This window comes from Hemiscyllium ocellatum, chromosome 22 (assembly GCF_020745735.1).
Source record: "Hemiscyllium ocellatum isolate sHemOce1 chromosome 22, sHemOce1.pat.X.cur, whole genome shotgun sequence".
In the NCBI taxonomy this organism is placed as follows: Eukaryota; Metazoa; Chordata; class Chondrichthyes; order Orectolobiformes; family Hemiscylliidae; genus Hemiscyllium; species Hemiscyllium ocellatum.
The window spans coordinates 18,053,982-18,069,859 of NC_083422.1; the positions used below are offsets into that span (position 1 = coordinate 18,053,982).

At 40.6% G+C, this 15,878-nt stretch overlaps 1 protein-coding gene across 2 annotated transcripts in view; it reads left to right on the top strand.

Annotated features, from left to right (window-relative positions):
• Positions 1–875: 875 nt before the first annotated feature.
• Positions 876–15,878, top strand: part of tbc1d12b (TBC1 domain family, member 12b) — a 99,968-nt gene continuing 84,965 nt past the window's right edge. For both annotated transcript variants that reach the window (XM_060841906.1, XM_060841905.1), the window contains exon 1: positions 876–1,565. In XM_060841906.1, coding sequence (XP_060697889.1) covers positions 967–1,565 — 599 coding nt within the window. In that variant the 5' untranslated portion in view covers positions 876–966. The remainder of the gene's footprint in view (positions 1,566–15,878) is intronic.

A 15,878-nucleotide genomic window follows, 5' to 3' on the forward strand; every position in this document is an offset into this window, starting at 1 on the left:
TGATTATCTTCAATAAGAGAGAATATAATCATCTCTCTTTGATACTAAACTCTATTATCATTACTGAATCCATCACCATCAATATCCTGGGAGTTACCATTGACCAGAACCTTAACCAGACCAGCCATATGCTGCAAGAACAAGTCATGGGCATCTCTGCAGTGAATAACACCTTCTGACTCCCCAAGATCTGTCCAACATTTACAAGATACAACCAAGGGTTTGATGGAAATATTTTCCTTGTTCCAGAAAAAGCAGCCTCATCCACCACTATTCATTACCATTGATACACAGTGACAACACCATGTATTATGTGCAAGATGAATTGCAGCAATATACAAGGCTTATTTAGAATCACCTTTCAGATCTGCGACCTGAACAAAACAACACCAGCAATTGCATGGGATTACCAACACCAGCAAGTTCCCCTCCCTAGTCACACACCACCCTGACTTCACTGCCCGTTCTCCATTGTATCCCTGGGTCATAGTCCAGGAACTCCCCTCCTTAGCAGTACCAGGTGTACCTACTTTACTGTGAACATTCTTTCTATGGTCACTAAGTCCATGAATGGGGCTTGACGATAAACTGAGGTTCAAGAAGGTTGGTCACCACTGCCCTCGCAAGGATGGTTCACGGTGGGCAATGAATGCTGGCATTACCGTTGACACTGACAACCCAATGAAGGATTTTGAAGAGGAGGGTGGGACACAACATTGGGACAGAGATGGACAGAGGAGGATGAGGTGAATGAAAATCACTGGCATGAGCTGCCAGCGGGGGCGCCCTGGAGCCAAACTGTGTGTGGCTCACAGTCACGTGGAGGTTGTGGTCACGTGGCGGGTGTAGTGCCACGCCCTCTGTGGCGGCGTCACGCGCGGGCTTCCGGCAGTCGGTGGGCGGTAGGACCTGGCTGTAGCCGAGCCCGGGCAGCGGGCGGTCGGTGAGTCCGGTCCGGCTCGCTCCATGTCGGGAATGATTTATCTCCACAGTAACCATGAGAGCTGCCTGCGGGCCCCTCCGGACACGGCCACGGCCACGGCGCGTTTCCACAGCCGCCCCGAGCCCGCCTTAGGGGATCTCTTCAACGGTTGCTGCTCCATGGGGGAGGCGGGGGCCAAGCGGCGGGAGGCGGGGGCTCGGAGCGGGGACACGGCCTGCAGCTCCCTGGCCCCCGCCTCCTCCTCCTCGTCGTCTTCCTCCCCCACCGGCTCCCCTTTCCCCTGGGAAGCGAACACCAACACTAACACTCCCGTCACTTCTACCTCGGCGCCCGGCCCCGGTCACCGGGACCGGGACGGCGCCTCTCCCTCGGACACCAGCGGCTCGGATCCCGAGGCGGTCGAGAGCCCGGCGTCCCCGCCGATGCCTGCCCCCAGCAGCGGCACCGGGACCGGCACCGAGCCCGCGGCGCTGGAGGAGTTCACCGACGTCGGTCTGAAAGGGAACCGGAGGCGGAGCGCACCCGAGCAGCTGGCGGCTGGGCTCGAGTGTGCGGGCCCGGCCCTTGGCAACGAGCAGGGGGCCAAGCCCAAGAAGCTGGGCATCGCCGACTACATCAGCAGGTAGGCTATCGCAGCCTGTTTCCTCCTCCACCCCCCCCCCCCCCCCCGTGCCCATGTCTCTCTCCTCTTTCTCCCCCCCCCCCCCCCCCCCCCCTCACTGATCGAGCACTGGGTGAACCTTGCACCTTACCTCGCAGCCTGAGCCACACCAACATTCTCCAGGCCCTGTCAATGTTCATCCTCGGAGTTAAATAGCCCACTACCCCACACATCAACAGTCCCCCCTGTGATAGCTTTGCCCTGTCCTTGGAACTGCAGCCCACCCAGAGCTTCTGTCAGTCAAGTGTCAGAAGGTTTTAAGGGTAACCTGGCCAGTGTTCACCTTGTGGGAATACCGAACGCTTGTTTCCAATATGTACTGTTTTTCTTTTACCTCTTTTCTGTAAATAAGTGGCTGGTTGTAGTTCCCTGTTTGGCTAATTGTCATTATAGGTTAAGGTGAGATGCAGAGGAATGTGAAACACAAGATCGTTGTTTTCAAGATTGCGTATTTAGACTTCTCAAATTACGGAACACCTATCCAGTACAGTGTTTGTCCCATATTTCCATGATGATGTAAACTTTGCGCTTTGGCAAGGCTTTTAGAGGATATTGTCTTGTCGTTTTCCCCTTGTGTATCAAGCTTGTTTTTGTCACTCATTACAAACATATGATAAACACAAACCAACCCCGAAGAGAAGTTATACTAAAACGTTGTCTTGTCCACCACCTGATGCTGCCTGACTTGCTGTGTTCTTCCAGTCTCATGTTTGTCTAAAATGTTTATAGCTGTTCAAGAGCTATAGGCGATTTATAGACAGTTGTGTGTAATATTTTGAAAATATTCTTGGAAACCTAAAATAAGGAGAGATCTAATTAGTGCAACTTAATCACTGAATATCATATTTAAATATTAGTGAATCAGTTATGAGTATTTGCCACATATAGTTAACTTTCAAAAGTATCATGTTAAGTTAACTGCCATACATTAAATTGCGTAGTTTTGAAGGGGATGTAGATAGAGACAATTAGGAGAAAGGTTTCTCCTCTGACTCAAGTGCACTGTCTGTTTGCCACCCTAGCATTTCATACAAACTGCCCAGAAAGGAAAACAGTGGCATGCACTGAAATTGATGTAGGGTATCCATTTCAGTCATACAACACGAGGCTCCAACAGCACTGATGATGTTCCCTAGGCAGGGAACGAAACGTTTGCAGCAAAAACTTCCAGCTCGGCGAGCAGAACCACAACAACGGATACCCGAGCTACAAATCTTCAATCAGATTTTAAATACAACAAAGACCATCATATGAAGGAAAAACTAAAATTCTACAAACAAGGGAAGTTAAAATGTTTTTTTAGTTTAGAGCATTCTTTATGTCGGCTAACCAATCTCAAAGTTATCTCCTTCAAATTCAGAGATATCAAAACGACTCAGAAGTGGCCTAATCCTTGTAAGGTTTGGGCTCTTGGTGAGGTAATTTTTTTTTAGAGTAGATTAGATTCCCTACAGTGTGGAAACAGGCTCTTCGGTCCAGCAAGTCCACACCGACCTTCCAAAGAGCAACCCACCCCTTCTGACTAATGTGCCTAATACTTTAGGTAATTTAGCATGGCCAATTCACCTGGCCTGTGCATCTTTGGACTGAATGACTACTTTTGTGTACTTCACTGTGGTATTGGAGTTTTTTTGATTAGATTACTTACAATGTGGAAACAGTCCCTTCAGCCCAACAAGTCCACACCGACCTGCCGGAGCGCAACCCACCCATACCCCTACATTTACCCCTTACCTAACACTACGGGCAATTTAGCTTGGCTAATTCACCTGACCCGCACATCTTTGTGTCTGTGGGAGGAAACCAGAGCACCCGGAGGAAACCCACGCAGACACGGGGAGAACGTGCAAACTCCACACAGTCAGTCGCCTGAGGCGGGAATTAAACCAGTGTCTCTGGTGCTGTGAGGCAGCAGTGCTGCCCACTGGTGAAATACTTAAATTGTTTCTTATCCTGCTGATTATCTATTTTTGTTGCTACGTATTTGTTATGTGTTTTAAAGTTGATCTCATGGTCCACATATGGATTTTGTTATGTAAGCTACTCTGCAATTCAAGCTTGTGTGTGAGCATCTTTCTTGAATAAAGTACCAGAAAATGCTATTAAAATCCTAATAAAATCAAAGGTTTCAATAAGGCATGACTGAGGCTTACTAAATGATACCAGAGTGTTATGGTCCAGGCCAGATCCCCTCAAAATATTTCAAGTAAGTAGCCTGGACCCTAACTTTGCTAGTTGTTTTAAGTAGGTGTAGAGTAGATATTCCAAGAGTGATGCATCTTGCCCAATTACTTCAGTGCGTGGTTTTGGCTCACTAAAGAGGCTAGGAATTTGGGACTATTTTCTTTTAAAGCAGAGGTTAAGGGAAGAAGTCACACTTGTGCCTTTAGATAACAGACAGGCATGAGTCAGGACTATGAATGAATACTCCCCAGCGACTCTAGCACCACTTGAACTTCAACACCATTCAAGAGATGTCAGTCAAATTGACTGACAGCCCATCCATCATCATCAATGTCCACTCTCTTCACTTTTGATGCACATTGGAAATGGTTTGTATCAAATGTGAGGTGCACCACATAACTCTGTCTCTTTTAACAATACCGTTCAACCCACAACCTCTATAACCTAGAAAGACTAGGATAGCAGATGAATGTGAATGCCACTACCTGCACGTTCCCTTCTGAGCCCCACATCATCCTGACTCGGAATTGCTATTCATTTTTTGCGGAGTCAGATTTCTGGAACTCCCTAGGTAACAGCATTGCGAATGTCCCAGCATTCCAAAGATTACCAGTTCAAGAAGGCAGCTAATGGCTACCTTCTCCATGGTAATGTGGTACGTGGCTTGAAGGACATTAGATGCTTATTAAAGACAGGTTACCAGCTCACCATTTTCTTGAGACAAGTTTTATTATTCCAAAACACAAGGAGGGAATGTTTGATAAAAATCAAAAGGGGTAGCAGACTTATTCTACATAAAGTACGAGCTAATGATGTATGTTACGTTTCTGTCTATTTTGTGTACATGTCGGGAAGGGTGCTCATATTCAATGGTCAGTTCCTTTGTGGTGTACTTCTTTTTAACTGTTATTTTATTCCTCACTAAGCAGAGTCAACACATGCTATAAGTAACTAAAGCCACTTTTTTAAAATTTGGGGTCATTTCTGTTAGAGAATCCGATGTCGGAAAAATAAGTATATCTGCCAAAGCAAATTCTTGGGCCTTTATAATGTGTACTGATAATCACTTGTCTATTTTTATATTCTGTTTTTCAATTGAACATTCTTGGAATTGAGATTTTTGAGTAATAATTTTTGCTGTCATGGAGAAATAGTAATCTTAGTTTTATTTATAGTTTTATGACCGCACATTCCAGCACCCACCCACCCACTCACTAACCTACTGTTGTCAAAATACTACTTTTACCAAACTATGATGTGTGATAGTTATGTTGTACATCACTTTTTTTTTAAAAACAGCTGAGTTTCTAACCAACTAACTGCAGGAAATTGGTTTTGTTTTCAGTAAATGTGAAAGCATCTGTACTCTTGCTTCCCAAGCTATCACTGACACTATCAAGTAAAGGAAAAATTGTCACACTTTCAGAATTTGTTCAAAGATGTCTCATTGGAAGATAGCATATGGAAAATAGCTACAGTTGAGTTCTTTGAGTGTAGTTTAAAATGTGTTACATACAGCTCATCTTTTAGACTAAGTTCTAAACGTTATTGCTGTTTCAATCTGTTTATTTGAGCTTGGCAATGGTGTAATAGTAGATGCAGAGAAGTGAATGACCTGGCCCTGTTGAGCATCTGGACAGAAATGAAGCATGATGTTACAGCTTGCAATCCTATATTGATTATCAAACATTTAAAAGGCCAAGTGAATTATTTATAAGTTACAGTGCCCAGCATTTGAAAAACAGAAAAAACCCAAATTTTTAAAATTTAGAATACTCCCCTTTTGAATACTGATTTGATATTATGGTTTGCTACTTCACTCTATGCAAGTATTATGATGTTACACATTTTTTTGAAAGACAAGTTTGTTCAATTTTCAGTTAGGGATTTCTTAGCTACTTTGAATACCACTAATTCTTAAAATATATGTAAACCTATAGAGTATTGGTGAGAGTGGTAAAGGTCCATTTGCTCAGGAATCTCCTCCATATGTAAGAAAGTTGGTAGACCTTGAAGACTGCATATTGTTAATCTTAAAATTGCTAGATATGGCATGTCTGTGCTAATTTTATTCTGTTGGGTTAAGTTAGAAATTAGTTAAATATTCTGCATCATATAAACTTGACCTTGGGGTATATTGTTGGATTATTGAATATGTTTCAAAGTATGTTGAGTGCACTATACTGACTTTAGGAAACTTCTTTACTGTTACGTTAGCAGGAGTAGCTAACTGACAATAGACTATAAAGTACTGGAAATGTTTTTCTATTTTATAATGGGCCAATGTTTCTTTTCCTGCAGTGACTGACTACTTTACTTTACCAGTTTTGATTGTCAGCTCTGCAATGTGTCTGTGTTTTACTGTTGTCACTAAACTGTAAATGTTTGGATTTAGGGTAAATTTCTAGTCATGCCAGCAACCTAAAGCTAGTCTATTTCAAAATTGCTAATGAAAGTTGGCACTTTTTTCCCCTATGTTCTTGTAAATGGTCTGATATATAGCTTTGATAACTACAAAGGGTTAACTTGAATTACACAGTCATAATCTAAAGGACATAGTGAATTAAATAACTTGATCTAAATTGACCAGTTTTTTTTGTACAATATTAGTTACAGCTCACCATTACCACCCTCCATTTTCTCAATGGCAATTTAAGGATGATGTCGAGACTCATTGGGGTATTGTGCTGTAAATCAAGTTCTGTTGTTCCCTGAGTCATCACAAATGTGCAAATTTGATTCAACCACTGAACTACCTTGCTGTCTAATTCAAATTAAAGGAATATGTGCAATCAGATTTTTTTTTCGTAAACACAAATGACTGTTCTTGTGATAAAACTGTCTTTAATGGCAAAGCGTAGACCATTGATTCACTAACCTATTACTGTATAACTTTTGTTTAAAAAAAAACTGTTCTTACTCATAGACAGGCACATATAGACTGACAAAACATGAATATTATGTGTGGGCAAAAAAATCATGAAGCAATTCACTGGCACTGATTTAGACCATAGATGTTGATAAGATTTCTTTTGGTTTCTGTTGACTGCTTTTGACTCTTATCTGATGACCATGAGTTGTTAACACCAGTTCTGTTTTTCCCTGGCTTTTCCTTCTCCATAAGGTTTCCATGAGAGGGTGGGTGAGAGAGAATAACTAACTGCTGTGGATTTCCTTTTTACACTTCCATACACAGCTGGGAGAGAAAGAGATGAATGCTTTTCCTTTGCAGGTGAAATGTATTTGTCTGAGCACCATGCCATAGTCAGCCACTTACCTAGTAGACAACTGAGAAGATTGTAACTATGTTGAGTACTTCTAAACTCAGCAACTGGTGCCAATTGGAAAAACCAAAGAAAAGAAGGTGTCTCTGTCTCTGTGCTGAGTTGCTTTGAACATGCACAGGTACTGCTTATTGTTATGGAATTCTTCCTCTCTGCTCTAAAAAGTCAATGTTGTATATAAAACTGTTCCAGTGACTTTATTTTTAAAAATGCAAATACCTTAGAGCTTCCTTGGTTTATAGTCCAAACAATGGTCTTTACTACAAGTAATAAATGTTGGTCTAGCTAGTAATATCCACATCAATGAGAGAACTTTAAAAGAATTTGGTGCCATAAGTATGCCCACACAGCTGATATTAAGACAAGATTTTTTTTGCATCTAGTCTACAAAAAGTAGAATAGTTTCTTCTAACAGTCTATATTTTTAAGTATTTATACACCAGTTTTCTATTGAAAAGTTATGAAAATATTATTTTACTGACCAAAAATTTGTTTCTAGTAGTCCGATCCCCAAGTTTGTAGGAAACTTCCATATAAGCCAGAATAGTTAACATATTTTTCATTTGTGAAGTACTTTAAATTCATCATGTCCAATCATTTTTTCCACTTTATGGCTGTATTTCTCAATTTATGCTGTAACCGTCTCAACAAAATCTATAATTGTTTTGATATTATTACGAGGTGTGACGTTGAATAATCTATTAAGTGTCAGAATGTGAAATCCTAATAATTACACTGCAGTAAGCTAAAGTAGGCAGCTGCCTCTACGACTCCATTTTCTGTAACTGCAAACCATTTTCTATTTTTTAAAAGTTATACTAACATCTTAACATTTCTTGTGATTTAACAATTTTTAAATGTCAACCTGCAAGATTGTTGTACAATGAAATTCAGCTGTTTTAGTTTTAGATTTAATATTCAATTTTTGTAAAAGTTCTAACCTTTAATGTAGTTAGCACTAACACTTTTTGTAGATGACATGAAACTCAGAAAAATGTATAGTGATGAGACTTCAGAATTACATGATGCTGAAATATGCAGAAGCATGGCAAGTGGAGTTCACTGCAGAAAAATGAAGTAATGCATTTCTGAAGAAATATGAAAAAGTAAATGTACTATATATGACATGATTTCAAAATGTAGGTGAGCAGAGAAGCATTGGTGTAAATTTACACAAACCCTTAAAGATGGCAAGTCAATTGAGTTGGTTAAAAAGCATGTGGATTACTTTGGTTTACAATTATGGACAGGTGGTTATGCCTTGTTCTGAATCTACTCGTGTTGAAATCCCCTGGTAGGTGAGGATATTTTGACTGAGAAATTCTGTTGATTGGATCAGCCTACTTGTAGAACTGGGTGTTCACCATTAGCAGAGCAAATATTTCTAACATAGATCCTCATTAGTCTAACTAGCCTTGTTTGTGTTGAGACAGATGGAAAGGATATGTTTTGAACCTAGTGAGATAGGATGATGTTTTTACCAGTCAGGGATATCTTTAAGCAGCTGTACTTTTGATGGCAATTTTTGTTTATCACTCGTATTTGCTATCTCCAATTTTGTGTTAACAGTGCAGTGAAAGTGAAGTGTCCTCTCCAGGGCACAAACCTGAGCAATATTTCTGGAGAGCATGGGCAGTCGTAGCATCAGACTTCAAAATGTATGTGGTCTGGTTTGGTTGCTGGTGTCATTGGAAAGACAACATACTTAAATATGTCAATCCACTTTTGAGCTGTACTCCAGCTTTTCTTGAGGTTTTACTAACTTAATTTTCAACTCTCCTGCTTTGTCCACCAACCCAGTGGAGTATTCACGCACAGCTAACGGTTTGATACATGACTGACCGGACTTCTGTGTGCCAGTGGGTTTGCACGTTGCACGTCTGAGGGCCAAACCTCCTCACAGTTTGTGTTGCTACAAGAAAGCACAATTGGGAATTTGCCAATCGAGAGATTGTGTGCTGACAGGGAGAGACTTGCACATTTGGCTTTTTACTTGCATTACTGAGTCATTGTGTAGGCTGAAAGTGAGAAGCAAACTAGCATACAAGTGAAAAGTTTCACCTACATGCCAATGCATGACATTGATCTGTTGGATGCAGCATTCCATATTGAGGAAGTTCTTAAAATGGATAAGATCCTTTCATGCATATGAAGTGTTTGGTTTGATGGTCAGGAAGACAAATCATGGTCTGGAACATTGTCAATGCTGACAGGTGGCAATATGGCAATGTGATCAATAGTATTGATAGTTTCACATTGTAGAATTGTGAAATTTACAACATATAATTCAGCCCATTAAGTCTACACTACCAGTGGTATTCGGTGTACACTTTTGTCCCACTTTCCCAAACTAGGCCCATATTCTTGAAAAATTTGACTCTTCAAGAGCTCATCAAGTATTACTTAAGGTTGTGAGGTTTACCACCTCAACTACCCTTCCAGGTAGAGTATTCCAGACCCCATCACCCTCTGGGTAAAATGTCTTTCTTCAAATACTGTCTTCCACCACCCCCCCCGCCCTTTTACTCTAAAGCTATTGACCCTTCGAAGGGGAACAACTGCTTGCTGTTCATCCTGTCTGTGCCCTTCAGTCTTCTATACCTCTTACAGTTGCCTTCTCAACCTACTCAAAAATTCAAGCTTATTCGACCTCTTCATAGCTGAAATGCTATACCCAGGCAACATCCTAGTGAGTCTCCTTTGCACTCCCTCCAGTGCAACACATCCTTCCTACAATGCAGTGATCAAACTTTGTACAGAGTACTCCAGCTTTGGCCTAAGCAGAAGTCTGTACAGCTCCAACATAGCCTCCCTGCTCTACAGTATATGCCATGACTGAAAAAGGCAAGTGCCACCTTATCTGTTCTATTAAACTGTCCTGCCACCTTCTGTGGACAACATTCCAAATTCCCTCTGATCCTGTCAGCTTTCTAGTGTCCTACCGTTTATTGAGTACTCCCTTGTTTATTCCTCCTTCCAAAGGGTAACCTCACGTTTATCAAGGTTAAATTCCAGTTACCAGTAATCTGCCCTTATGACCAATCTGTTTATAATCCTCCTGTAACCTAATACCTTGCTGCTTGCTGTCAACCACCTGGCTAATATTTGTCATCCACAAACTTGCTTATCATCCCACCCACATCCCCATCTATCTCATTTATGAATATTACAAACAATAAGGGACCCTGCACTGATTCCTGTGGTAGGCTACTGCACATCAGGCTCCAGACACTTTTCTTATCACCATTGCTTTCATGACAGAAAATAGACAATCTTGGATCCATCTTGCTGCATTATCCTGGATCCCATGAGCTTTTACCATTCAATTTTCCATATGGGGAAAAATCAATACAACTGCCCTACCATTGTCCAAACCACCTCAAAATTACAACAGATTTGTTTCGGCATGCCCTCCTTCTGACAGTATTTGCTGTATTTTCTTTTATTTGAGACAACAGCAACCTGACTGAGAGCACCATATACCAAGTCCACCAAATCTGCACCACCGTTACAGGGGTGCATTGTGGCCAGCATCCACAGGGAGGGAAGGCTGAAAAATTTGTTACTGCACTTTGGCGTAAATTCTGCATTTCTTGTCCAGGGAAGGTCACCAGTGCAGAGGTCCTGTAATATATTCATTTCATCAGTGTAAATTGATTAAGACGACAATTTTTTAATGCTGGTTAAGATACAGTCATCACATGGATGATGGGTGTCTACCTCAAGGCCTTCTAAACAGTGAATAGCCTCTGGAGCACAACCTCCAGAGTATACCCGTACTAGGATACCTACCAGTGAACTGTGAAGATAGTAGATTGACATTGATAACTGAGGATCTGGAGGTGCAGTGGTAGTGCCCCTCCTTCTGGGCAGCTTCAAACCGCAGCTGACTCAGAACTGTCTTAATATTGCTAACAGTTTGGTTAAAATTAATTTGACGCTGACAGCTGAGATAGTCAATGACAGCCAAGACACCTGGAAAGCTGTTTGGAAGGGCATTGCAAGTGAACAGAAATGCAAAATTCAACCAGCCAAAGAGGCAGGCCCTGAGAGACGATGGGTTTAAAAAAAAATCTGCAACTCCTCAATTGAATGTCTTCCTTTGCATCAAATGTGATTGCCCATATCTGAGTGGATGCTGAACCACACCAGACCATGCTCAATGCAATTGACCAGCATGTATAAGAATCATAGTAGAAGGCAAAGACAATTTAAAATTAGAATATAAAAGCAAAGTGGGCATAGTAGAATTTTATAAGTTATTGTCTAGGCCTCAGCTGGGCTATTTCTGATGCATCGCTTCTGGAGAGCTATGAAGCCATTTAATGAGTGTACTGCAGAAAATTAACGGGGCAGTATTACTCAAGAGAAATTGCCAGACAAGTAATCTCCTTGGGACAGTGAAGGTTGAAATCTGACCTGATAATTTTCAAGATGGTTTATTTTAATCAACAGAACCAAAATCTATTCTCTCTGGGTCAATAAGCAGAAGTCCTAGATTTAAATCTTAGTAAAAGGTGTGATAGGGAGATGAGAATTTTTTTTCACCCTGTTGTTAGGGTCTAGAATTCAGTAAGTGCAGAGTTGCCTAGTGAAAAAATAAATTGGAAAGGAATTGGACAGGTACTTGAGGGTGAGGAGTTTGCAGGGTAATAGAGAAAAAGTGCTAATGGATGTCATAAGCATGATTGCTCTTTCAAAGTATCAGCACAGATATGAGGTTGAAAGATGCTGAGTAGTTAGGGTTTGTGCTGATATTCTGTTGTTTTCATTTGCTTGTACTATAGCAACAGGTTGCGGTGCGTGCAGAGACAATGGTTTTACTGTCATAAGGTGGAATGTTTTCTTGTACCGCATCCGGTAACAGCATCTAGCATTTATATTTGTGGTCATAGAATACAAATGGATGAACATTTGCTCACTGAGCAGGATGGTTTGTTTTCAGACATTTCATCATATGAGGTAACTTCATCAGTGGGCCTCTGGTGAAGTGTTGGTGTAATGTCTTGCTTTCTATTTGTGTTAAGGATTCCTTGGTTGGTGATATCATTTCCTGTTCTTTTTTTCCTCAGAGTGTGGTAGATGGGGTCCAAATTGGTGTGTATTGATAGAGTTGCAATTGGAATGCCTTGCTTCTAAGAATTCTCGTGTTTCTCTCTCTGTTTGGCATGTCCTAGGATGGATATTTTATCTCAGTCATTCGTGTCCTTCCTCGTCTGCATGTAAGGATACTTGTTGATGGTGGGTCATGTTTTTTTGTGGCTAGTTGGTGTTCATATATCTTGGTGATTAGTTTTCTGCCTATTTGTCCAGTGTAGTGTTTGTTGCAGTTCTTGCAAGATATTTTGTAAATGACATTAGTTTTGCTTCTTGTCTGTATAGGGTCTATCAAGTTCATTAGCTGCTGTTTTAGTGGGCTACCATGATGCCGAGGGGTCTGAGTAGTCTGGCAGAGATTTCTGAGATATCTTTGACAGCATATTCGAAAAGAACGGGTACCCAATGAACACAGTCTGCCGACCTCTCAGCAACAAACCCAAACTAACAGACTATACGCACCCAGGAACCCTAACCACTCCTTTCCCCCATATCAAGACATCTCTATCAACAAACCCATTAATTTGAATGCCACCTACCACCCTCTGAGAAAAAGAACAGGAAATGACATCACCAATCGAAGGAAACCTAAACACACAAATAGAAAGCGGGACATAACGCCAGCACTTCTCCAGAGGCTCACGGAACCTTTCAGCTCAGCGAGCAAACTTACATCCAGAACCTCAACCTGTGCTACAAATCTTCTCAAAACTAGCTAATTGAGTACAAATGTCCTTAGGTAATGTTGTGACTTAGCTGAAATACAATTTGAAATTATTGTGGATTAGAGTTGCAGAATTTTTCTTTTCTGATGTGATATTTCTCAATTGATGGTCACTTTTTCAAAAAAAAAATTCTACCTTGGAATGTGGCTTGCCATGACATTTCAGAATAAACCATGTGCATTGCATTTAGGCTACCAGATAAGGATGATTGGTTTCATTCCCTAAAGAATGTTAGTGAACCAGATGTGGTTTTGTTACCATTGACAGTGGTTATGTAATCTGCAATTCCAGATTGTTGTATTGAATTCACATTTCACCATCTGTCTTGGTGCAATTCAAACCTGTGTCCCCAGATCATAAATCTGTGCCTCTGGAATACTAGTCCAATTACATTACCAAAATGCTACCACCTTCCCCAACTCGTGCTTGAGTTTTTTTGCTGTTTACAATTGCACAACTATGAAGAAGATAGCTGGCATACTCTTGAGTTTCTTCCATTATTTGGCATTCAAAATCTTTCTCTGATCTAGTCCCCATTTGTGGGCGGCACGGTGGCACAGTGGTTAGCACTGCTGCCTCACAGCGCCTGTAGACCCAGGTTCAATTCCCGACTCAGGCGACTGACTGTGTGGAGTTTGCACGTTCTCCCCGTGTCTGCGTGGGTTTCCTCCGGGTGCTCCGGTTTCCTCCCACAGTCACAAAGATGTGCGAGTCAGGTGAATTGGCCAGGCTAAATTGCCCGTAGTGTTAGGTAAGGGGCAAATGTGGGGGTATGGGTGGGTTGCGCTTCGGCGGGTCGGTGTGGACTTGTTGGGCCGAAGGGCCTGTTTCCACACTGTAAAATCTAATCTAATCTTTGGTCATAGGCAGGTGGCTTGTTTTATTTCTGTTGTGACACTAATATCTTAGAATGTACATGCAAGTTAATATGCAATCTTGATGTTTAAAGGAAGTGTACCTTTTATTTAATTTCGTTAATGGAACTGTCTTCAGTAGGAAGATTGGGACTCCAATCATTTCAGCGTTGTCAACATCTGCCTTTAATCTACCCAAAATTGCCTCTGGCAGCTGCATAATTGAAAATAACCTGCAAGCGCAAACTGGTAATTTCAAGTGAAGCTTTGCATCGTGAACTCTGGTCTCTTAACTCTAGATCAACTTAATTAACTGATTTTATAAATAGATTCAAAACTCAAATTGCAGAAGTTAATTATTTTTCTGTTAAAATATGAAGAGCTATGTGCTATGAATTGTGCGGGATTAACTCATCTGAATTTTCTCTCAATATTTTCAATCTCCAACTTGAACTTTTCTCAAAATAATTTACTTGTGATGAAATGGCAAATTTGCACAATGTGACATAATTTCAATCAATATTGATGTTATAAGTCATTGATAAACATGCCACTTATTTCTGTGTATTTTTCAACAATATTGCAAAGTTGGTATACTTAGTTATGATTACTGGAGCAGTCTCCTTCTTTATTGGTGTAGTGCATTTTATGCTGTGCTTCATGCTTATTAATTTAAATAGGTTTGGTAAAGAATATTTAATGTTTTTGTTGCTTGGAGTAATTAAAGCATGAAAGTTTTCCTCAATGACAAACCAATGTTGTTTATGAATGGGCGGCACGGTGGTTAACACTGCTGCCTCACAGCACTAGGGTCTCAGGTTCGATTCCAGCCTTGGGCGACTGTCTGTGTGGAGTTTGCACATTCTCCTCATGTCTGCATGGGGCGGTTCCTCCCAAAATGCAAAGATGTGCAGATTAGGTGAATTGGTCATGCTAAATTGTCCACAATGTTAAGTGCATTAATCAGAGGAACATGGGTCTGGTGGGTTACTCTTCGGAAGGTCGGTGTGGACTAGTTGGGCTGGAGGGCCTGTTTCCACACTGTAGGGAATCTAATCTAAAAACTTGTCTTCCTCTCTTCCCTCGAAGAAGCTTTCTTGAGAGTAGGTACAAATTTCTATAGGTCCAAAGTAAGGTCAAGTTTGTTGATCTCGAGTATCACTCAAATTTCTTATCTAGCTGTCTGCTGCTGAAATCATAGCTATATTTAATCTGGATATTTTCACAATATATGTGGATAAGCTGTGGAATTACCTAACTAATGATAACTCTTTTCACATGCATTTAAATGTTGTACTTGGCATCCTAGAGCAAAGATGTTAATCCTGGCTTTGCTTAGCAGAACCATCCACTGAGGAACTTAAAACAGTATTTTAGGACTGTCATGTTTGGAGAATGGATACTTTTAAGATCGAAGGCCTTGTTTGTTTTTATTTAAAATTTGACATGATCGTTTGATAACGTAATATCTTTTTTTAAAAAAGATTAGCATTCTCTGAAGTACCAGTTGTTTGCACATGAAAATTCAATTCCAATGTTCTAAGAAAGAAGAAAAATCTTTCTGAAATGGAGTTTACCATGCATAAGTACTTTAAGTTCTATTTGAATTTTTTTTATCCGCTACCTGACCTGATTCAGCATTCCAACATTTTTCCTATTCAGTATTCAATTTGATCTTGAACATGTCTAATTTCAATTTTCAGTGTTGCGGAAAAAATATTGCCAAATCTGCATGGTTATTGCATTTTACTTATGCTAACTTTTACTGTACACTTGAATTTAAAAGTTTATGTTCTTTAACTTCTGGGACATGGGAGTACTGTGGAAGCCATAGATCTATGAAATATACGATAAAGAAAGGTCACAGTAGTGAATCTAATATAGTTTTGTGCCCTTGTTTTTGTTTTATTGATGTCTTAAAATCAGATCTTTGCCTTTGCTTTAGAAAGAACCTGTGCTCTGAAATTGAATGTTTTCACAATGTCTATTTTTGATTTTGAATATATTACAATATTTAGTGTAATTTTAAGATCTAGTTTAGAATTGCAATAACATGTATACTGTGGGGAAAATGTGAGGCATTGCACTTTTGCAGGAAGAATAGAAGATCTGAGTATTAGATGGAGAATG